This window comes from Ornithodoros turicata, chromosome 6 (assembly GCF_037126465.1).
Source record: "Ornithodoros turicata isolate Travis chromosome 6, ASM3712646v1, whole genome shotgun sequence".
NCBI classification, from domain to species: domain Eukaryota; kingdom Metazoa; phylum Arthropoda; class Arachnida; order Ixodida; family Argasidae; genus Ornithodoros; species Ornithodoros turicata.
The window spans coordinates 21,554,460-21,578,138 of NC_088206.1; the positions used below are offsets into that span (position 1 = coordinate 21,554,460).

Consider the following 23,679-nt stretch of genomic DNA (forward strand, 5'->3'; position numbering starts at 1 on the left):
TAAATCAGCCATGCAAAACGAGCAGTACAGACACATGCAAATTATATGGCAAATGGCACCTATCCGAACCTCTGCATGTATGAACCTCGCTCTCTGCCTCCACGAGATAAGCACAGTTCATTATCTTATATACCTTCCCTTTATAGGCACCGCGTGCGCTTCTACAGATAAGGCAGAAGTAGTTGACACTGATAACACCGTGTGCGAAGCTGCACAGAAAAAAGAAGCACAAAAGTCGTGCCACAGCATTTTGCTCTAATGGAGTGAAGTGTTTGGCGTAAAAAAAACAAACAAACATAAAAGTGTACACATCTCTGTGGACACAGAAGCACGTTACATACAGACAGCATTACAGACAGAATGTGTTCCTATTAAGAGATCATGGTAAGTTTCATTTAGCTCCAACATCAGATAAACAGTATTATCAGACAATTCAAAACTATGAGCTTTTTTAAAAGCTTGATATAATAATGTAGGGACCATAGCGTATTGTCAGCACTTGTACGTTGTATCATGAGGTATGACAGAAAATATGGTGCACCTCAGGCGGACAGGTAGCCTTACTTGTCGATCGGATACAGTTAGCCCTCTATTTTCGTGAGTTTGGCTTTTCGCGAATTTGAGCATCCGGAATTTTTCCAGTTTCAATTTTACAATTGCCTGCATAGCATAGTTTTTAGGATTCCGGATAGGTGTGATCACAGTGCGTCAAGGGGGCCACCAAAAGTGGCTCGTTCAAACCTGGTTCCTCTATCTCTTGTTTCTTGGAACCAACACGACTGGTAATTATGGGTTCAAAGTGTGGTGCCTCTACTGCTTTTGAAACGCTCACAAAAGGCAAAAGACAGTGAAGACCTCACAAGAAAAGGCTATGACATGCTGTGCTTAGACATGCGCTTAGACGTGCTGTGCCAGCTTCTAGAGAAGCCAACTTCTGCAGTTGCTCAGAGTAGACGAGTCAACGGTACAGCATCATATTATTCGTGAATTTTGACTTTTGTATGGGTCCTCCACCTCTCACCAACGCAGATGTCAAGGGCATCCACATTTACGCTAAACGTCAAATGAAGATGACTGCATTGTCAGCTAGGAGGCTGCTAAACCTGCAGAGAAACAAGTATTAACGTGAGTGGCACTTACTTCCAGAGTATGAAGGAAATGATAGCAAGGAGAAGAGCAAAGGAAACGCAGACCACAGCGGCAACCACGGCAGCACTCAAGCTGGGATCCGTGAACGCACCGTCGTTGAAAGCTGCACCACAAAGTTGTTGTCAAAAAAATTGTTTCAAGCACTGAATGTAGAATGTCAAAGCAAGATAGCATTTAGCAGTAGCAACGATATGCAGCAGCTAAGAACAAGCTAACTAGCATTTGGAAATCACAAGAAGGAGTGAATAGGCATTCTTATCATAGGAGCGTTATAGTGAAGAAACGTTAATGCAGCTTGGTGCTTTGCACATCAAATGTGCGGAACCAGACATGCAAATGCTAACACATCAGCACATCATTCATGCCAAGTACAGAACACATTTACGCTACAAAATATTTGTCGAAACATTAGGGGCGTGCACATTTTCGAAGCATATGCTAAGTGGAAATTCAACACGGTTCAAAGAACAAATTTATGCTTGTTTGGTACTCTGAACTATTCAAATCAGTCAAGCCGCATGTGCCATGTCCACCAGCAGCAACATAGAAGCTGGTATAGTTAGTCATATTTTGGGAGCTGTCAATATGTGTTAGGTACATATTTTTAATGGAAATATATTTCTTGTTTCTTTAGATATTTGGCCAACTATTGGATGTGTACTTACTTCTTTTTACCCCTTACTGGATTTGCACTTAATAATAAACATTTCACCATATTTCTACTGAGCCAATGCTACGCTACTTAGGTACAGCTTGGGACAAAAGTTTACGGAACACCGGGGTGGCACATTTGTCCATTGCAGCGACACCCTAGCAGCAAACAGGGGTGGACACACATACTTATAGTTGGATAGAATAGCCGGTCACCCGTTTCTTATTCGATATCTTCCTGATAGCTAGCAGGAAGCCGCTCCGATTAAGAAATACGCCAGTGTCGTGTTCCGTAAACTTTTGTCCCAAGCTGTACATCACAGTTCACAAAAACTTTAGTAAACTTTAGCGTTTCTCATGGTGCACTCGATAATCATAATTTTGCTGAATGTTGGTTTCTGTTCTCACACATAGCAATGCTGTGCAAGTGCCATGCAGAGCAGCATGCCTTGCTCAAGAAGACCTACAACATGCTGCAATCAACAGGTACTGCATTTTTGACTGTGAACACAAAGGTCGAAGCAAGTGAGGTATCACAGTCTGACACGAAACTTTGTGTAAGTAAGGGAGAATGTAAGCTGAACTGCAACATGTTTCTCATCTGCGCAATACAATTTTTCTTAGTTTGGAGGGCTCAATTCCTGGACTGGAACATTTTCCCAGCACTTAAGAGTAGGGGTATGCGAATATTCGAGTTCTCGAATTCGAATCGAATATCAAACGCTCAATCTATTCGATTCGCGAATCGAATATTCGACTATTCCACGAATATGGACGACACAACCCGAAAGTGGGCTTCACCTGATGCTTCCGTGCGTGAGGTGAAGCCTGCTTTACGAAATTGCCCTTGCTGCAGGACCAACACAAGCGGGACGATGTTTAGTTTAAGATAACGTTATCCAAAGTTAGTTTTGTAGACATCGTCTGTGGAAGGGGTGGCGCCCCTCCCACATGCAGTTGCATGTGGGAGCCGATGAGTTTAGTGGTGCCGACGAGGGACTTTAATTTGATGTCTGTGAGGCTGCCTTTAAAAAGTTAGGACTCTTGAATAATGACTACAGCCCACAAACAAGAAGGGTGACTTAAACATGTACTTTATGTCTAAAATTTCAGCAGTGCAACTTCCTAGGGCGGGTGCAAAGAAACTAAAGGGTGTTCACGGCAAAGCTGAGGCAGGATGCCTATTCGTTTCTTTCACAAATGGCCTGTGGTTGTCTAAAACAATTACAGCCTCATCCGTATAACATGCTAGTGCCCGGCATAAAATTTTGAAATGAAGGTAACCACTCCAGTACTCCAGTAAGTGTAGGCTCACCTGAAAAGCAGCAAGCACTCTCATGTAAAATTAAAGAGTAGGGGGCTTTAAACAGAAGAATTGCATGTCTCTCTTGTGACAGTTAATGCCAGAAAAATTACACTAAAGCCATGGGCTACAAAATGGAAACTTTTAGTGTGAAAGTCACGTGTTGTAAATTTTGCACGAATATTCGATGTTTGATGCGGGATTCGAAATTTTTTCCCCCATTCGATTCGATATTCGATTCGACTTAAAATATTCGGATTCGCACACCCCTACTTAAGAGCACTTGTTCCTGTTTGCTGAACCAGACTCCCGATAAGTATCGCTCTGCTTTTATGAGGTAATTGCTACGAGGATGTATGCCATATGTGACACACTTGACAACGCATTGCATGCAGTGTTGTATGAAATGCATCATGTGAAGCGCACAGCACATGTGAACTGCGTGCCGTTGCTTCCTGGTGATAGCATGTAGTGGCTATAAAGAAAAAGAAAAGAGGAGAAAACTGCATAAACTGTATGTGTAAAGCTAAAAGCAAGCAGGAAGAAATACTAATGGAACTTGTAAGCCCTACAATATAGTACCATGTGCTCACAAAAGAATACATTACCAAAGCATAATGAAACAGTATTTTCTTGGATGAGTTCTTAAATGCTATAGCCCACCAGGGGCGTTGGAAGGTAGGGGCAAGGGCCCCCCTTTAATGAAGAGAAATCATAACACGGTTTATGATGAAAAAATTTGGAACCCGAGAAAGGGACAGAGGAGGGACGACACGACACGTTCTCGACATCGAGAACGTGTCGTGTCGTCCCTCCTCTGTCCCTTTCTCGGGTTCCAAAAAAATTTTTTCAAAAATTTTTTCACCATGTACCAGCTGGCCTGCACCCTTGCCCTTTTGCCATTACGGTTTATGAGTATTTTTGTTTAAAAGGCAGATTTTTACATGATTTGCATGCTCATTTGAATGAATTTTGATAATGCAGCGGACATTTTTTTCTAAGGAAGGAAATTTTCTCACTTCCTATAAACATGTTCACCGGTACAGTCACAACCCCTCTGACACGGACACATTCCGTACCTTAAAAAGTCTATATTTGACGACCACAGAAAGACTGGCCATTGCTTAATTAACTGATTGACACAAGGTGAAGCTGTTTTGGGTCATTTTTTTTCGTATTTTGATATTTTGACTTGTTCGTTTCATACTTCGAGCCATTTTACGCTGCACATAGCATGCGGCACTCTACATTTAATTTTTTCATCTACGGAACGTTCTTGATGCACCAATCTCTCGAACTCCAGCTTGCCCCCACAGTGCGGTGCAGGACATCCAACGCCCCATGTGGCTTGCAGAGTAAAATGGAGTAATGACAACGTGCTCCGCGAAAATTGTCCGACGGAGAATTCACTGACATTTTCTCGTTCTGGTTTTGTTTCTCTTCTCGTAACTGATTTAGCCAACAGGATTTAGCCAACCAACTGTTCAGGCGTAAGCAGATGGTAGACACCGTCATTCAGTTCAGCCTTTGGCTTTTGCATCAAAGTCCCAGACAATCTCCCAAAGTCTACGAAGACAGCGTCCCTTCCTGACCCATGCAAGAGAAGAAGGTGAAGCATGCGAGAGAGAAAGAAAGAAGTGTTCAGACCGAGAACTTGGTGCCACCAGCTGAGCACGACAGGTGATGAGGAGGACGTGTCCACTTACTCTGACACTTACTCTGCAGAAGCACCTTCCGGGAATCAGAAAACTGCCCTTTGAAAACCTTGCTGTTGTCGATGATGCTACGTGTAGCCCCCTGGACCTTCACTTCGTACAGGGTGTTGGCAGTCAGGTTGGGGATGAACATCTGCCCCCACAGAGAGATATGCGTAAGAGAACAATGAGACGTTGTTGTCAAGTGTGTTTCTCAACAGAGAGACACACACTGTGTGTGCCTAATGTAATTGGTGCAGGTGCTTCTTCGGGCTCACAGCTTTTGTGCCTGTGTCCCTCATTTCTATGTATACGAAATGAAGTAAAACGCAGATACAAATAATAATAATAATCGTAATAATAGTACACACACAAAAAAAGGGCTTCGGGTAGAAATAAAAGACAGGAACCCAACGATGATGGCATATATAGAAGAAAGAAAGGCTAGTTTCAGAGAAGTCGGATCAGGTAAAGAAAATACTAGGAGATAGCACGGGATCAAGGAACCGCAGAGAGGGGACTGCCGCCCCGGGTGCCAGATAATGGGTCCCGAGAGCTGATAAGGTTGGAAAATAAAGAGAGCCCAACCAACAAAGGAAGTTAAGTAACGTGAAAGAAAAGCAATATGGAAAATATATAATTTCTTATTTCACTTCACATCACTTTGAATTTCCTACAGAGCATTTATGCAACAGAATAAATTACTTATGTACGTGCAGGTAAACATCGAGGGAACCTGCGTAAATTCTATGCCTAAACCTTTTTCTTTTTCCTCGCTATTGTTGCACAATGTTTTTTAGGTTGTGCTTCAGGAGCAAAGCGGTGCTTCACAGAATGAAGCTGTTTGCCACCTCTGCCTCTCAAACTGAACGTTACTGAACCCAATTGAGGCAGAGAAGGATAAAGAAAGAAATGTGTCGTTTTAAAACTCACAGCATGTTCCATCTTATCGTGAGCAGCCATGGCGATCTCTTCGAAGCTCCAGGCTTCCTCAGAGCGATAGTGCACGAAGTAATAGTCCACCCTGTTGTAGTAGGTGTGTGGCCTTTCCCATTGGAGGAAGAGACTGTCCAATGACTGACAGGTGAGGTTCATAATGATTGGAGCACTGGGACCTGAACAAACACAAGGGAGCCACGCAGGTTAAACGGAGGAACAGTCTAGGCGAGCAGCAAATGTACCTTGGACATCTGTCTGCACCTCCAGCACGTTGCTGTATTCCCCAACGTGCTTCTCTGTAAAGGCTCGCACCCAAATGCTGTATTTGGAAAACGGTTCTGCAGTACAGAAAGCAAACTTTTTTATTTATGATTTTAAATTACAAGGGACAAGTATCGCAAGCATGGGAGGGCTATCGAAAAAAAATTGGGAGGTCATTGTTACAGTTGTTGTAACAGCTTTACGTGTCACTGCTGAGATGTCTAAATCCGAAATGACAAAGAACGGGGGTGCTCAGGAAAAGGATAGGAGGGAATGTCAGCAAAAAACATTTGTGGGGATATACGTGCGTATGTGTGTGTGTGTGGGGGTGGTGGTGGATAAATCGCAGACCACAATGTACAATACAAAATGCATAAAACAAAAAATGCTCACTACCATGCTAAGAATAGTTGGATACTACATGATAGGCCATATCTAGCTTATACACAGCTTGCTCTGGACAAAATTATACAGCCTTAAATTCACTGTGGTCTGGATTAATGAGCACTCGACACAAAACAGTCACTCCAGCCTCGTACAACTTGTCGAAGGAACTCAAGTAGAGAGGTAATATTTAGGCACACCTTGTAAAGCATCCCATCTAATAAGTCAACAAACTTGACAATGTGAATGCTGTACATGCTGCAAAATCTGGCAAATTGCGTGCCGTTCCATTAAACCAGTGCACAGTAGCACACAAGAGGAGAGGAATGAACATACTGAGGCTGCTGAGGGTATATTCCTGTACGGGCTGCGGGTGATGAAGAGTCCTCTGCTCCGAAGAGTTTCGCGGTGTCGGCTGGAGGAAGTAGATGTGGTAGCCCTTGATGATGCCATGGGGCTTGCTTGGCTCATACCACTTCAACCGCACCGTATTGTCCGTCACTCGCACCGCCGTCAGGTTCACTGGCTGGCTTGGCACTGGTTATGGATAAAGGAGAGAGAGAGAAAAAAAAGAAAGGGCAATGAAACATCAAAACTTGTCATCCTTTGTATGTTTCTAATCCTGCTCGCAACTGGGTTATGTGAAGCATATTCACAGCTTTGGTTACCATGTCACAAAACATTAAAGTACTCACCTCCTTCATCTGTCATGACAGAAACAATAGAAGCTGGTCCCCTACCCGCGGGATTGAAAACTTGCAGAGACACAAGGTACTGCGTAAACGTTTCCAAGTTCCGAATGGTGTATTGCTGAAAGAAAAAGGGACGAATAAATGCATGCATGTATAAACAGTGCAAATAAACAGTGTGAATAATAAACAGTGAATAACCATGCATGGAATGTATTTGTGCATTTTCATTTGATATCCTCCTGACTGAACCAAGAAATCCGTCAAGATTGGCTATATGACCTAACTGGCAGAGATATACCTGTTTCGTTCTAAATTTAATTAATTAATCTAACAGGCGCAATTCATAAGTACCAAACAAGTCGGCTTCTTTTCACTGTTAATTATGGCCCTTTCGTACGATCAAACAAGATCCTCGCTAGCTTCTCAAATGATTGACTGAATGATTGATGTGCGCGATCGAAGAAAATTCTAGGTGCTGCTGAGGCGCAACATTGCATTTAAATGTTCCAAGCAGATGCACATAATAATACTTGAGAGCCGCAGCCGCGATTTCAACTGAAACAGCGCAGGAAAGGAAACCTAGCGCCGGCAGAGATATCACGAGCATCCGCGTCATCTAAACGGAGCACGAAGAGCAAAATGATAAGAGAGAGCCTCTTTGTATGCAGCCCAGACAGCACTCTCGATAAAGGAGCTCGCATACATTGTAAGCAACGTGCTATGAGCACAATATAATGGATTCCTTATGTCTGAGCCCTACGCCTTCATTCTGATGAGCCCCGAAACAGAAAGATGCAACCCACTCCGGACAGAGTGAGCATCGCGCGCGTAACATGCGCTTGCGGATAAGTACAAAAGGACTAATAGAGCAGAACTCACTTAGTGCTCGTAGATAAGCTGACAGGCAATAAGAAGGTAATGTCATGAAGACAGTGCTCACACGTCCAGCGTGCTCAAAGGGAGGTATACAAACACAAACGCGAGCACCCATTCAAAAACTAACAAAACACACGCATGTCATAGCCTCGTCCTCGTCCACTGTCCAGTTTCACGAAATGTGACCTGAGTTCTGCCAACTACAAACGATGTTTTATAACTCGTGACTATTTTTATGCACGCGAAATCCACATAATAGGTTTCCCAGACGATCACGAAGATTAGACGGCGATTTGAGCCTTACGCTTTTCGTGTCACCTACGGGAGGGCGCCACAATACCTAGCCTTGGCATTGACTTTTACCTTTTACTGCGTGGCGCGCGCTTTAAAATGTTAAGCTGTTTTGTGTGCTTGTGACAGCAGGGATATTGAAGCCCGGAACAGGAAGGACACTCGTAAATCTCCCCATTAGTAGCGTCTTTTTTTCTCTATCTATGGATGTATATAAATCCCTGTTTCACCAACCCCGATTCACATGTGAACCGAAATCAGCAGTCCCTGAACTTGAATGCACTAGAATGCAAAAACAACTTGCTCTCAAATGCAAGTCCGTGTTTCAATTAGTATAATGCAAGAAAAAATAGTTCACACAGCGCTACTGTTTAGAAGAAAAACGCAATGAAAACAGAGCCGCCCTTGGCGGCACCGAATGGGATCGCAAGGAGGCAAAGATTGGCGGCATCCAATGAGACAACAGGAGAAACAGTATAAAATAAGTACAATGCTTGGTTACTTATTTTATTCGGGATGATTTCATTTGTTGTGTTCATTGTAGTTCAACATGAAGCCAATGGAATTAAAATGGATTGATTTGATGCGCTCAGTTCGGTGATCAACGGTGTATAAACCATTTCCACCGACCGCTGTCTACTTTTATTGGTGCTTTTCACATAATTACCAAGAACCAGAAGCCACTGAAGTTAACTATGCGGCAAAGAGATATCTAATTATTCAACACTGCTTTTCTCCTTTCGAGTACACGCTCCAGAGTTTTGCATTATGCGCAAAATTTTAATTTGCTCGTCGCTCTCACACTGCGCATATATAATGCGCTCATGCGCTAATATATATATGCGCTCGTCGCTCTCACACTGCGCACTGCAGCTATAATTTGCATCACGTATTAAGGCTTTAAAAAATAAAACAAATAAAACAAAACAAAACAAAACAATGGGGAATATTTATTGCGTTCCCAATCCGTTTATGAAAATTCAAAACCTAACCGTATATGGTTCATCCTCCATCAAACACACGCATTATGAAGAGATACGTTTCAATCAAACGGAGCCCATGTATGACATCCAGTCTCGATCAAGGTCACTACAAACAAGTTTTGTTATCAAGTAACTCGGCTGTGCATGTATGTATGTGGTACTTCACATTATCTCGTGAGTGCACTAATATATGGCGTAATCAATAATGCGTGTGTTGTTGGTTCTTGATTTCGTGACCATGAAAGTGCGACCAGTCATAGTAACCCGTCCCAAGCAGCACAATGTACAGAAAGTCGAGTGCAATAGGGGTGGACGGTATGTGTCTTATCAATGTTCTTTAGTTTCATCAGTCTGTTCAAGGCCTTCCATCTACCCGTCCACCCCTATTGCACTCTACTTTCGGTACATTTTGCTGCTTGGGGTGAGACCCGCATAGCGGCGTTGTTGTCGATGATCTGGCAATATTAAGCTGCTCAAAATATCGTGATCGCAGATGCGAGATACAGTGGCGATATCGACCTTCATCTGAGTTCAAAGTGAGTGTGAGGTCGATACGCCTTATCAGATAATTGTGATCGTGAGTGATCGTGAGCCAAAATGTCGACCTCTGGTCGTAGCCGTCATACACCCGTCGAGGGCTACGCGAGTATGGGTCAAATTCGACAAGGGCGCGAAGTTGGTCGCAGGCTTTGCAAAATTATGGTACGCGAACACAACACTGATTCAATTAGAAAGCTGTGGAAATACCAGGGTACACATCCCAGAGCCGTTCCGATGGGGGGACGAGAGGGGCAGCCGCCCCGGGCGCCTTCGCAAGATGGGCCGCCGTACGGCAGGTTCCGGGAGCTAGGTTGGACGATAAAACGAGAACCAAGAGAATTTTGAGCTCGGAACGGCATGTGATGTTCTTGATTATTTACAGATCGCCTGGGAGGGGGGGGGGGGGGGCGTTTCACGCAATCGTGCCCCCCAGGCGGAGGCTCGCCTCGGGACGGCTCTGGTGCATTTTACCCTGTTTGACGAATTCAGCAAGCCGCGCACATCGTTCATTCCGATGTTTGTTCATGGGCCCCTGCACGACACTTTTTGCTTTTATGTAAAATCATAACAAATGCACAAGCATAGCCTTGTGTACCACAATTGTCGTCTGTAGCAGAAAAGGTCCTTCAAATTGCATGTATTTTCTAATATGCTGCTAGACCATCGATGTGCCTACTGCCGCTTGCGGTCCTCGTTTTTTCTCTCTTCCTTTTTTATGTATAGCACTCATTTATCTACGAGCCAGCTTTGTATGGTTGTCCCGCATTCTTGACTGGAACGTTTAATGCGCACATAGCAGACGACAGCACCGACGCTGTCGTCTGCTACGGAATATCTACTTGCTGCGCTGCAGAATGTTCCCTATGGTTAGAAGAGCCGGGAAAGACATCGCAGCAGAAAGCTATGACGTGTTGGTGTTGCACATCTTCCGCTGACGTATTCTGGGGAATGTCGTTTGTGTGAATACGTATATATGTTTCGTTCGGCAAGCCTTGTGCTGCTCTTGGAGACGCTAATAAAGTTTGTATCTCGTCAAGTACGACGCGTAAAAAATAATTATTTTTCTTCCCTCGATATCGATACTCTGTACATAGCATTTTTCTCACCGTTTGGTTGCTGTCTCGAATGATGACTTCCCTGCTCTCTTCCTCGGGCCGTTCTCTGGGCTTGTAAGTGATGCGATATCCCTCAAATTCCCCATGGATGGTATGTCGGGGAGGGGGCTTCCATTGAATTCGGATAGAAGAACTGCTCGTGTTCTGGGCATGCACGATAGTTGGCTTCCCTTCGGGAACTGGCAAAGGAAAAGAAAACAACAACAACGTTGGTATGACTGTATAGAGCACGGCAAGGACGCTGTATACCTTCTCTAAGGGTGAGGATAAAGAAGGAGGGTTTGGAAGGTTTGCTGGCACCGATGGCATTCACTGCCAGGACTCGGAAGGAATAGACGGTGAAGGGCTGCAGGCCTATGACCTGAAAGTTGGTGCTGTTGTCCGATGTCATCACCTTGTTGCTCGTGTCCCAGGGCCCTTTCTCGTTCACTCTGCAAGTGGAGGGAATTTCGTTTAGATTGTCGTTCCACCTCCTTCACACGCCGACAGGAGATTGGAAAGCCATGATTAGAGGTTATATCCGCGGATATTCGTGTCACATCATGATTTGCGGATGGAAATTGAAAGTTTCGAAATTCGCGCGAATGAAACGCGAATGCAACAGCACGCACGCTTCTTAGATATTAGTGTTACTATCCACAAGTCAAGCATTAGTATCTCTGCCAGCATCCCCAAGGTGGAGCCGCAACTTAGAGTCCAAAAATGTCGCTTAAATCGCGTCGTCCGTTGCTGCTATCAACTGCGCTTGTTGCCGTTTACGTTTAACTGCTATTAACCTAAGACCATGTGTGACATAACATTCCTAAGCAGGTTCTACGCTCAGAAGTAAAAACGTTCGTTGCGTAACATTTTCGCCGCGCAGATTTTATCGCTACGACTGCAATGAACGCGGATGAGCGGCTATACTCAATGTACGCGTGGATGCGGACACCTATTTCAAGTATTCGGATGCGGCTAATGTCAGTGTTACCTCTAGCTATGATATTGAAAATATGGCTAGTTTCAAAATTGTCGTTTTCAAAATTCAAACGTTGTGTATTCAGTTTTGGTAGACAGGCGCGCAACATAATACGGCATAATTATGAAGCAACGTCTCTGTAGCGGAACACCGTCTGCTCTATACATTTGGTGACCTGAACGTGAACATCTCTACCATCGCTGTTCCACATTTTGCACCAGCTTCAATATGCTGCCGAGCCTCGAACCTTGGAAGACACCAAGCTCAGCGACGCCCTACACATGCGCAACAACTCGACAGTCATCCACGACAACGTTCCTGCGACAGCGTTCGAGCACGGCGCTGTGCCTGGTTCGACTCGACCCGGCTCGACCCGCTATCAGACTCCTGCGTCGACGCTTCGAACTCGCTCATCCACACGCCTCGACCTGAGCACATTTTTCGACGGCTTCCTCAACTCGGCAAGACGGTCGCTGTACCATTTACGCCATATTGCGAAGCACAACCCTGCGGTTCACCAGGCGACTTCACTGCTTCGTGAACGTCACATATTCTATCATCGGCGCTTCCAGGGGTGGGGACAAAGCGTGCAACCCCCTCTCCCTTTTTCCTGGAGACGGACGCTGCGGACCGTGCGGGTGTTCAGAGATTCATTGAGATCTGAGAAAAATCATGACGACCTATGACTAAAAAGTGCACAATTTTCACAGGCGACCTTCAAGCTCCAGGGATGGGGAGCATGGCCCCCATTGCCCCGCTCTCGGTACGCCCATGTATTCTATGCACCAGACCTGCCTCGTGACATGTCGCCGCTCCCCTCTCGGATGCGACATCAGAGCATCACGCTCGCCTACCAGTTGCGGTACGTCGCGGCAGCAGACATCACGGCGCGGTTTCTCCAGCTGGCGTCTCAGCACTCATCACGGCTAACGCAGTCTCACCCTCCCTGGGACTGTCCCAGCTCTTGCTTCCGTGCCGGTTGCGGCACCCCATAGGCATCGACTTCTACAGCGCCCTCCGCTACTTCGCCGCAGATCTCTGGTATATGTTATCACGTGCCAGCAGTCTGCTTCCGCTATGTCCCTGTACTTGAACGCTATGACGTGTCACTAACGTTGTGCACGTCTTCGGTAGCGCTTCCAGTCCTGGGACCTGGGTCATCCTCGCTCACTTCCTGCGGCTAAGTCGCGGTTGTCTCCACAATTATCTCCGGTCCGTGTCTCAGGGGTAGTGATGTGGCGGCCCGTGGACAACGACGGAGACAACGAGCTACGCACACGCGCCACCAGAAGGAGCAGTTTTATCGGCAACGTCCTGGAGCCGGGTTGAGAAGCACATCCCGGACATTCCATAATAGCCGATCAGGACTCATGTAGGGGAATATCACCTCTCATCTGAACCGACACTTCTTTCTCGGCTGTGTGGACTCAATCCTTATTGTAGCTCCACAGTTTGGTTGCCCCCCATGCGGGTATGTTTTCCGCTGAGAACTTTACAGGAACTAGAATACGAATCATCCGGTTCGGATAATTACGTCAGCTGTGAGATCAGCGTCGGATTTCGGGCCCAACTGCCTTTGGGCATCAAAGTCGAAAAAAAAAAAACGAATAAGTGCAGGTAGCGCCCCGTGACAGCAAAAAAAGTCGGAACCCTCGAAGAGCACGCTCAACATTTTCCACGGCAAAGTACCGTACTTAATTGGACTCGTTAAAAGTTGCTTGTGTCCGCGGATTTGCTCCGTCGCGGGAGCTAACATTCCCTCCTCTCATTCTGGGACGTTGAACAGAACGAATTCGTAATACCGTCATGGCAACTTGTGAGGTATCCAGGAAAAGAGGGACATCATGTAAGTCGTATATCCCACGTTTGGGCACTGGGACGAAGGGTTATTTTTATGAATCTTACTATAAAGCGACCGTGCCGGCTTTCTTCCTTTCCCCTCCCGCACTGTAAATTGTGAATCGGGAAATTTCGCACGATCTGTTCGCACGTTCTTATTATCATTATTCGTAAACAACAACGAAATACGTGTAGTGACAATGAGTTAGGAAATTTACCACTTATCTTATCGTTAACTCACGACCTATACAGCAACTCCTATCCGTACGATCAGCTATAGGGGCGCTATGCGCGCGGTATCTTCGGCGTGATTGGACAGGTGAAATTTGAATTTTGAACGCACAGAAGCGGACGCACAGCCGCAGCAGACGACAGCAATGGGACGCGCATTTGGAAATTTCAAATTAAAGCGCACGGAATGATAATGATAGTTGATTGCGACTTTTGCAAGAACTCATGTGCCATGGGACGTGCCTTGATTGTACGAAAGTCCTAATGTAAACATGAGTACCTACAAGATATTGAAGAAGCAGTAAACTGGTCGACGATCAGCTCCACCGCTGCTAGCCTGGTTGCTAAAATCTAGTAGGCTCACTAGGCCAGGGCACACGGGCTAGTATGAGGTATGAAATAATGAGGTGGTGGAGGTAATTAATGAATAATGGTACTAAGTCCAAGTCCTTGATATGACATGAAACCCTCATGACCAGATAATGCCAGTACATAGAGGCATAAAAGTCACTGTATGAATCCAGTTCTACTAAACGGTGCAAAAGAGACTATAATGTCCCCAAGAAATTCCAGATAGAGAAGCAGTCCTTGACGGGGCTGCGCGATATGGAGCGAGGCACTTGGAATCGATGCGAACGTCAACGGTGCTTCAGTGGTCTCGTATCGCATTGTTATCTTGAAATTACGATGTATATCAGAACAGAACATTCCATCGATTCGATGCATCTACAGAAACCTTCCAGATACACAATTCTTGTCACTTTGTTGCTTGAGAAGGCATTGTCCGCATTATCAGACACGTGCCATTCCCAGATGGACTGTCACGATATGCCGTACTAACTATGGTACCCAGTGGCTTAGTTTTACATTACCAAGGTTGCTTAATGAACTCTGTAATCATCATCTCGATCCTGACCTTATTGACGCCAGTAGTCTACGTAGCTTTATTTTAGACCAGCCCGATTGTTGATTTGTAATCTGCCTCATGCATCTTGTATTATTTTTGTGCGCAACGGTTTCGTTGCCTAGAGCCTTTGTGTACACTTCTTTTCTCTTTGTTTCTGTGTATGTATAACATAATGTGCACCGTCGAAGCCAGTCAAGCTACAGGGGGCTGGGCCTCGTCAAGCGGACTCTGCTGCTTTTTGCCCAGTCTCCTCGCATCATGTAATTTATGGTGCCAAATAAAAGATACTGATTCTGATATCAGCTTAGCAAAATTTTGACGAGTCAGATACTAAATACCAAAGAAGTAAGTTTTATTAATACATTAACCTGCAGCAGAAATTGGTTAAAGGGGCACTGAAAGCGCAAAAATTTCTCCTCGCGAAAGAAAGATGCCGTCTTTGACACGAACACGAAAGGAACCTCGATTCATCCGTTGCAACCTTCTCCCTCACTCGCGGCAGATCTTTGGAGGAGACAAATGGAAGGCCGCTCCGCATTTTCGCGTTTTTCAGAAGTAGAGAAGAGGGCATAAATCACGAAGACGGATCCTTTTGTGTTGGTGCCAAACGTAACTGCACCGTTCATTCAGTGAGGAGAAATTTTTGTGCTTTAGTGCCCCTATAAACTTGTGGGAAGGAGATAAACACTAAGATGTCGACTTTTCATTTTTTTTGTGTGAATTGTGAGTATTTCGCCTTCAGCGGACAATGAGAGAAGCTGTGTGCTCTAAAACGCGAACGGCGACACAATCATTGGGTCCTTCGGGTTTGTTCTACCTAAATGTTGAGCGTGATAATTAAAAGAAAAAGAAAAAGACGAGCACGCATTGTACTGCACTCCAGAGTACTGGAGGAAAAATAATTCTTCTACGTGTTGTACTTGGCGAGATACACACGCCAGAGTAAAGCACAGACGTCAGAGACCGCTCAGAGCTCTGGCCACTCCCATTGGTGACCTCTCTCGCGCTGCCTCACTGGCGGCGACGCGTGCTGTGCCGCGTGCGTGCGTGGCGGCGACGCGAGCCGCGTGAGTTTCGGTATTCGCGGTGCCAATTTTCTACGGTTCGGTTCTAAACTTCTAATATCCTCTTCACTGTAAAACTTAAAATGCAGGGTTCCAAGTTAAACGAAAACCGGAACCGAAAACCGATAAAAACCGTTATTTTGGGCGAACCGGAACGGAACGAAAACCGTAAAAAACATTTATGCTCCGCAATGAAAAAAAAAAAAAGTAATTATAGTCTTAGTTAATCTAATAAAAATATGTTTTCGGTTTTCGGTTCAAGTGGGAAATTGAAATCAAGAACACATACCGCAAGAGAAGTTCATTGGCTGTGAAATTCATTCTCTCGGTTCAACGGTCTCGTCCGTATCCGGAAATTCGCGACCACTTGCCGTTACTTAATTCAGCTACACGAACCACACATCACAACAATGTGACAGAGCGCAAAACGGGCTCGTTGTTATCCTCGAAACCACTTGGTGGGACCTTGCAACCTCGCTCTTTTTTTCTCCCTCTGTTTGACATATTGGATAGAATAAACGGGGGTATTTCCGCTGCAGTCAATTCTCCTTACATCATGCGAAACTGAACGGGTTCGAACCGGTTTCGAACCGTTATTTTTTAACTCCGGAGCTGAACCGCAACTGAACCTTTTCATTTGAACCGAAGCGAAAACCGGAATGAAAAAGTTTCGGTTCGACACCTTGCCACCAGGTTCACATCGGTGCAAAGGACCGTTTATCTGGGATAACCTGGAATGACGTGTCGCAACGCCTTTAACCTCATAGTGACCACGGGGCGTGTGCGACTAAGACATTGTACAACATGTTACATTGTTTGCGTAATCCAAAACGGAGATACATTGCGCGAAATAGGAAATGCAACGTGCGGGCCAACGGAGAGAAAACAAACTGAAAAGTTTAGTGACACATTTCATCTAATTTCAGCTAACATCCAGACAACTTCTGCGTGGACCCCAAATAGAAATACGTTATACATTCTCGATTCGACTCAGCGCGCTCCGAAACCCACGTACTACCGAAAGTCCTACAACGCTTCAACGACTGTCGGACGCGCCATACAGGCTAAAAATCAATTCCTCTCCATTTCTCCTCGTCCTCATCAAAATACGGCGTGTACCTCTCATCAAATACCCATTCAAACCACCTCGCACAAAATCCCTCGATCACCAAAGGCCCCCACCGAGGGAAGGGGGGACGAACCACTTTCGTTTGAGAACGCGAGACAAAACACCCACGCACACTTTTATTTTCACTAAAACAGAAACACACAAAAAAGAACGGAGGTGAGGACAGTCAGCCGGCCGAGTCCTCATCGAATGAAACGGAAATTGCGCAAAGGGGGTATCTTGCTTCCGGCCGCCTCCAGAGGCGCTGCGATCGGAGCTCGCTCCATTTCTTGTTTTCCTATGCGTGTCCAAAGCGTTATTGAATGAGAATATAGACAATAGGAAGAGTCAGAGGAACAGCGACACTGTCTATCAGCTGGAATGCGTCGCCGATGTCCTCCAGCGTTTCAATTTCCCACTCGGTGATATCGCATACGGCTAGGATTCTTCGTTTTCGGGTTTTATGCTTTTTCAAATTCTGAGGAAAAAATCGGGTGCTATTTACACACGAGAAATCGGGCGCTATGATCTCTGTTTCATACGTCACCGGGGAATTTTCGGGTGAAACGAAAGGCATATGAAACAAGCCACTGCTGTGACACTAGGACGAGAAACAAGAATCTTTATATTTCCGCTCGGAACTGGGGCTGTGAATGACCGCAGTATTCAAACACTTGCCAACACTTGTCCGAGCTCCACAAAAGCTCGTCTTTGGCTCCTGTTGGAGGGGATCATAAAAGGAGGACAAATAGGTTGTCACCAATAGCTCTCTTTGCTGATATTATGATTCACTTCTCCGACGGTTTACCAAGAACGACAAGTTCAAGGACCGCAAGTATTTCGGGTAGATATCGGGTTTTACCCGAATAGTTGAGAACTTGTTCGGGGGGGGGGGGGGGGAACTATCGTGGAAAATCGGGTTTAAGCCGAAAACGAAGGACCCTACGCATACCTCGTGCACTCTGTATCGCTTCCGGGGATTCGCAAGAATAGATTTCTATTGCAATAGGCGAGCCACAGGCTTTCGCTTCCGGAAGGACTGGAAACAGGATTGGGAAAACGCTGGGCTCCAGTTCGTAATCCAATTGCATAACGAATGTGAAAACACGTTCATGCAGAGTGATACAGATATGCGCATACGGATACACCCTGTAGTGACACAGTGTTCCCACCGCACGCGATATCACAAAACGTTCGGCTACCCACAGTTAGTTAGCACTGTTTTTGAATTGTTCGCCCTGCGGAGGCGCGGAACGATGACCATACTCTCTCTATATATCGCTCTGCCAGTATCGATTGTCAGATGGGTCGCCATGGAAACACCCTTGCGTTGGCCCGGCAAGGGCACAGGAAGAGGAGGAGGTATGGAAGATGATGCGGACTTCCCTTCACCATCTCTGCAAGGTGCTTCTCGGGATGTTGCTCTGGGTAACTAGGTCACGCCCGGCGAAATAATGAAAAAAGCTCACTTTCACTTACTCTTCTTAGGATTACGAGATGCGCGTTTACGTGTTTAGGAGGAGCCATGGATTTTACACCCATGGCGTTAAGTTGTCGTCTTCTTATCGCATTCTTTGCGTGGATGTCAATGAAACCGTTTAAGCGTTCTAAAAGGAAGAGGGAAAAAATCAGTTTCCGTCTGAACGTGGGAGGATTGTCAAGGGATGTTTTTATTTATTTATTTCCGTGTTGGCGCCGCGAGGCAACTGTGGCTATGAGCGGCGTACAGACGTGGACAAATGGAGAGAGGACAGCAGAAAGGGGGACAGTATGCGTCCTGGGCCGACTTTAGGGGGAACTGTGCCGACATTCGTCTGGAAGGCCTTGGGAAAACCCAGGGGAAAACCGCAGCCGGTGGTAGAATTCGAACCCACCACCTCCCAGTCTTCAGCACGACCTTGCTTACCAGCAACGGGCGGGACGCCTTAACCCACCCGGCCATGCTGGTGGTCAGAGGACATCGTGTAAGGTAATTGACGACCCCGATGCAGTGGCGTTTTGTTGTGCTTGGCTGTTATAAAGATCGTGTGATGGACCACTGGTATATAGTATTTCTTGTTTCGTGGACATTAAGGTTATACTAAAATTTGAAAGCCTCGGTGTCACTGTGTTATCCGTTCGATAAAGTTATAGAAATAATCAAAATGAACGTACGAAATGCCAGAAATTGTGTTCTTTAGGATTTTAAATTTTTTGCCCGCATCGTGAGAGCATTTTTTACTCTATTCTACGTGCATTTTACCCCCTGAGCGTTTTGTGACCTTCCTTCGATCTCGTTGCCTCAGGCCTACTCGTGACGTCACTGCTCATTCGACAATCCCAAGGACTGTTAAGTCGCCGAAGAGATATTAATTAAAGGCGTCGTTTCCTGCAGTAATCTAGATATTTTCGGCAACGAGATTCCTATCCTTCGTAGCTATAAAATCGGCACCGCTGTACCAATCCTATACTCGCAGTATACGTTCTGGGAAAGCCAAGGGCGACCACTAAAGTAAGAGCATTCCAGAAGAACGGTAGTTGCGCATATTCATAAAATCGCCCAAAAATGTGCGAGCACTGCACGTGGACGCTGTGGATATCACTCAGCATGCCCAGCTCAATTTCTGAAGCACTCGCACTGTTTATGTACTGTTTATGTACTTTTTGACCATTGCCTCCAAGGTCAGTTTTGGCGTTGTATCATTTCAGTGTATCGTGTCAACATCTCCCGTGAGACAGCGGACGAGGCAGAGCAAGCCAAGTGCTTCCCGTACACTTCGTCGGGAAAGCCGCGAGGACGAAACCAACGTTTGTATATGTTTCCCTGTGCTGCTCATGAATGGGCCGAGATCGTGTTTACGCCCATCTGTTAGTAATCGCCAGCAATCTGTGGCTATGAGTACTGCTCGGACTTCTCATCAACTCTGACAGTGGCTGCCCTAGATCGTAACTTTCGGCCGTCATCATTCGTTCATCTGGTATCACACCATCTCATCTCATCCTGGCTACAGTCGTGACGCAGCCCACATTCGTGAGGCCAACAACGGCAAGCCGGTTTCCGTCACCACCACCACCACCACCGTGAGCAATCACCGCCCTGGGGTCAACCGATCATAAAAGTGCTTAGTCATTGAAAGCTCCAGTATACACTTTCTCACCGAAATTTACTCTGGCTCTCTTTGAATGCGTGTCAGGGACGTTGTAGTGACTGAGGTGCATTTCTGCAGATCGCTCGCTCGAAAGAATGGTACATCGTACGTATATGTTAATGCCTGTGTCCAGTGCCGGATGTATGGAAAGCACGTGGCCCAGGGGCCCCACGAAAAGGGGACCACCACCACCGCTACAATTGCCACTGTTTCTCCCGTAATCAATACAGTTTTAGGCTCTCGCCAAAATCACATTATGCAGCAAGAACTTTCATGCACTTGGAAAATACAACGCGAGTTGAATGATTCGTACGGTACATGCCTGACATAAGACTGAGGACATGTTCAAAACTTTAATGAGTTTTGTCGACGCGCACGGCATAAATATGAAGGACTGTCGCGGTCAGTCTTGCGACAATGCTGCGTCCATGAGTGGAGAGTACAGAGGCCGTCAAGCACTAGTAAATCCTCTGGCTACGTGGATTCCTTGTTCAGCGCACTCTCTGAATCTGGGGCCCGATGCTGAATTGAAGGTACAATTCGTTATCGTTGTTATTTGAAGTCGGCGTGCTCCAAACGCCACGTGGCGGCACGTTAAAACTGTTCCAGTATACGCTGGGTGGTGGTGGTATACTGCTGAAAGAGCTCGCGGTTATCGCGCTGTCTGGGGTTTTTCCTGGGTTTTCCTCAGACGTTTTCAGACATATGTCGGCACAGTTCCCTTAGAAGTCGGCCCAGGACGCACATTCCCCCAGGGCGTCAGTCGTGACGTTGCCCACCTCTGTGAGGCTGACAACGGCGAGCCCTTTCACAACCCACCACCACACCACCAGCGTTGTTTCAAAGAAACGACACGAATGTTCATCACGCGAGAGCTCGTGACGAATCACAACGAATCACTTACATGCACTTATCGCGCGGTACGGAATATAAGGAAAAGTTGAGCATCGAGCCTCTAGTAACAAAATCAGCAGCCGAGTGCTTGCGCCGCTGCTGTTGCCTTTTTTGGATTTCCTCGAGCAGGTATACGAGTTCTTTGCACTGCACCCACGCATAAGAACAAGGTGATGAACGACCTCACCACAATGGTTTCGGGTGACCGCTGAGAAAAGCAGCCCGTTCCAGTACCGCAAAGATTACTGAGTACTGCAAAGTACTGAGGAGCAGATACTGCTGGAATCGCACTCAGGGGATACTGTTTTTGTTATATGCACCGGAAGTCATTGCTAACGATCGAGGAAAAATGGTTCAAGTGCGCTTTAAAGCTGACGGTGTCATTGACACAATGTCAAGGCTTATGAAACGGGAATTTATGCCCCGTTTTGGGCGATATTTTAGACAGAGTGGGACAAGACCAGCAAAACGTTACAAAGTCCAAAGATCAACCTGAACAGCGTATTGAGATCGCTGAAAGGCTTTATTGCCGCAATGCGTGAAGTCAGTGGTTGGGGAAGATGTAACTGGAACGAGGGAATTTACTCCAGTAAGAAAGCGCAATCGGCGATCCAGTGTGTGGCTACGGAACTGTCTCCCAGAAGCAAGATTTAGTTGCCCTTCAAAGGAGTTCCGCATAAAGAACTGTCTCCCGCCAGTGTCTAGCATATCTTGATCTACGGTCGGCCGCGTGTGAAGAACAGTCGTCCATGCATGTTTGGTCTCTTCGGAGGCGTCCTCGGCACCGAAGACATCAGGAAGAAAGCAAGATGCTTGGCAGAAGATCTGGATGAGCATCTTCCTGACGAGGTAGTACGCTTGAGTCACTTTGCTAAGGCATTCCTTATGTAGAGATTGCTCTTCGTATATACATCTCAGTATGATGGTTAGCCGCAGTTCCTGTGAGCGCTCATTTTCGAAACTCTAAGCTCATGAAGCACACTCATCATAAAACCATGACGCACGGCAGACTTAATAGGTTGTCACTGTTATGCATAAAAAGAGGCATTCTAAACAGCTTGACTTTACCGGGCTCACTACTGATTTTACAGTAAGAAAGTCAAAGAACGTTCCAGTTGACGCTTGCAGCGCAATTTAGTCTGGAAGAGCTTGCAAGATAGTAGATGCAAGATCTTAGATATAAATCGAAGAAGCTAAGATGACCCTCTTTTTGGAAACTGACTGGTAATAAACGAACCTAGTACTGTACATTGAACGTTCTGATGTAAGTATGTGTCGCACGGAACAGTCACACCGAGGTCAGGCATCTCTATGGACTTGGACCATGAAGAGTACTGACCAGGCAGAAGAGCTCCCACCATGTACGCTGCCCCGGGACTCCACCACTGGAAATCCGGCACTGTCTGTATCTGTGTTGTCTTTTTTTATGCATCCAGGTCTTATCGCTTCCAACCAAAGAACACATGTATTCTATATAGCTTCTGCCTTCCGGGGGTAGCGCGCCTCAGAAGTCGTCGCTCGTCAATATGTGCTACACGAATGCGAGTATAGAGAAACGTATGCCCACCAGTAGTTGGTGATCTTTCGGCGCAAAATGGTGGTTGGGAGATAAAGAACGGCGACGGTGCAACTTATGTCGTCCTACGGCGTAAGCCAGAAGGCTAATTTAATTTACGACCTTGCCCACTTGAGGGTTCTTCAACGAGCGCTGAAATCTCTATCCGAAATCTATTGCGAAAGATGGTGTATCTAAGCAACTTGTTGGCGGCCACGTTGGCAGCATTAAGCGGCACCAACGGCGGGGTAATTTACTGGCCAGACATATTTCACGCAGGTAGCGGAATATTACGGCACGTAGGAAGCCGTCCATTAGACTGCATCAGATTAATTTGTCTCCCAGGAGAGGATGCTCAGTCAGAACTGAGATGTGGGAGAGCCGTACGCCAATGAGGAAAGGGCGAACGAACAGATAGGGGCAATATACTACATAGAATCTTTATTTTTTTCTCAGGATCGCCTTTTGTACACGAAAAAGACCGATATCATTCGGTATGTCGGTTGGTCTTCAGCGTGCTATGCAGTGAAGCTCTGGATTTAGAGTGTGGTCCTCGTGTGTCACCATATCGTGATTGATTAAATCAACGCGACAACAACAACAAATAAGTCGCGGCTATGACATGATCATGGCAACGCGCAGGAAACACTAAGAGGGAGCAAATTTCATTCGTGACATTGCCTGTAGTGACTGGAAAACCGTCTGCAGCACGGTAAGAGAGCTCTCCGAATGGCCGTTTCAAAAACGTTGCCGGATCCACGCTAGAAGGCTGCAGCACCAAGCGGCGCATTGCGGCCGCCGCTTCGCCTCTGATATGATGCGGTGCCAATCCAAGAAACGTACACGTGAGTCCAGTTGAAGTCACGCCTTCTGATTCGGGTTCTCACGAAGGCGCAGCTGCCACTTCCCACCATAGCTGCAGGCGAAAGCCACATGCAGCATTTTCCCACCGCGATCACTTTTCTTTGTTATTCGAAAATTGGAAACCAAAGTTTGCAATTTGGTAGCACTGTTGATGTGAATTTTTCCCGGACATGGCTCATATGTAGACTTTTTCTCTACAAGGTATTTTACTAACCTGAAACAAGATTACAAGAAAACGAACCCAAGTGATTGT

General features: G+C 46.1%; 1 protein-coding gene across 4 annotated transcripts in view; it reads right to left on the bottom strand.

The window, feature by feature from the left end:
- LOC135396408 (tyrosine-protein phosphatase 99A-like) overlaps nucleotides 1-23,679 on the bottom strand; it is a 187,803-nt gene that overhangs the window by 25,291 nt on the left and 138,833 nt on the right. For 3 of the 4 annotated variants that reach the window (XM_064627370.1, XM_064627367.1, XM_064627369.1), the window contains 8 exons: nucleotides 11,128-11,309; nucleotides 10,870-11,057; nucleotides 7,077-7,191; nucleotides 6,718-6,918; nucleotides 5,979-6,074; nucleotides 5,731-5,912; nucleotides 4,810-4,951; nucleotides 1,141-1,252 (listed from right to left, as the gene is read on the bottom strand). In XM_064627370.1, the coding sequence (XP_064483440.1) occupies nucleotides 1,141-1,252; nucleotides 4,810-4,951; nucleotides 5,731-5,912; nucleotides 5,979-6,074; nucleotides 6,718-6,918; nucleotides 7,077-7,191; nucleotides 10,870-11,057; nucleotides 11,128-11,309 (1,218 nt within the window). The remainder of the gene's footprint in view (nucleotides 1-1,140; nucleotides 1,253-4,809; nucleotides 4,952-5,730; nucleotides 5,913-5,978; nucleotides 6,075-6,717; nucleotides 6,919-7,076; nucleotides 7,192-10,869; nucleotides 11,058-11,127; nucleotides 11,310-23,679) is intronic. The other variant, XM_064627368.1, reaches the window with a different exon arrangement.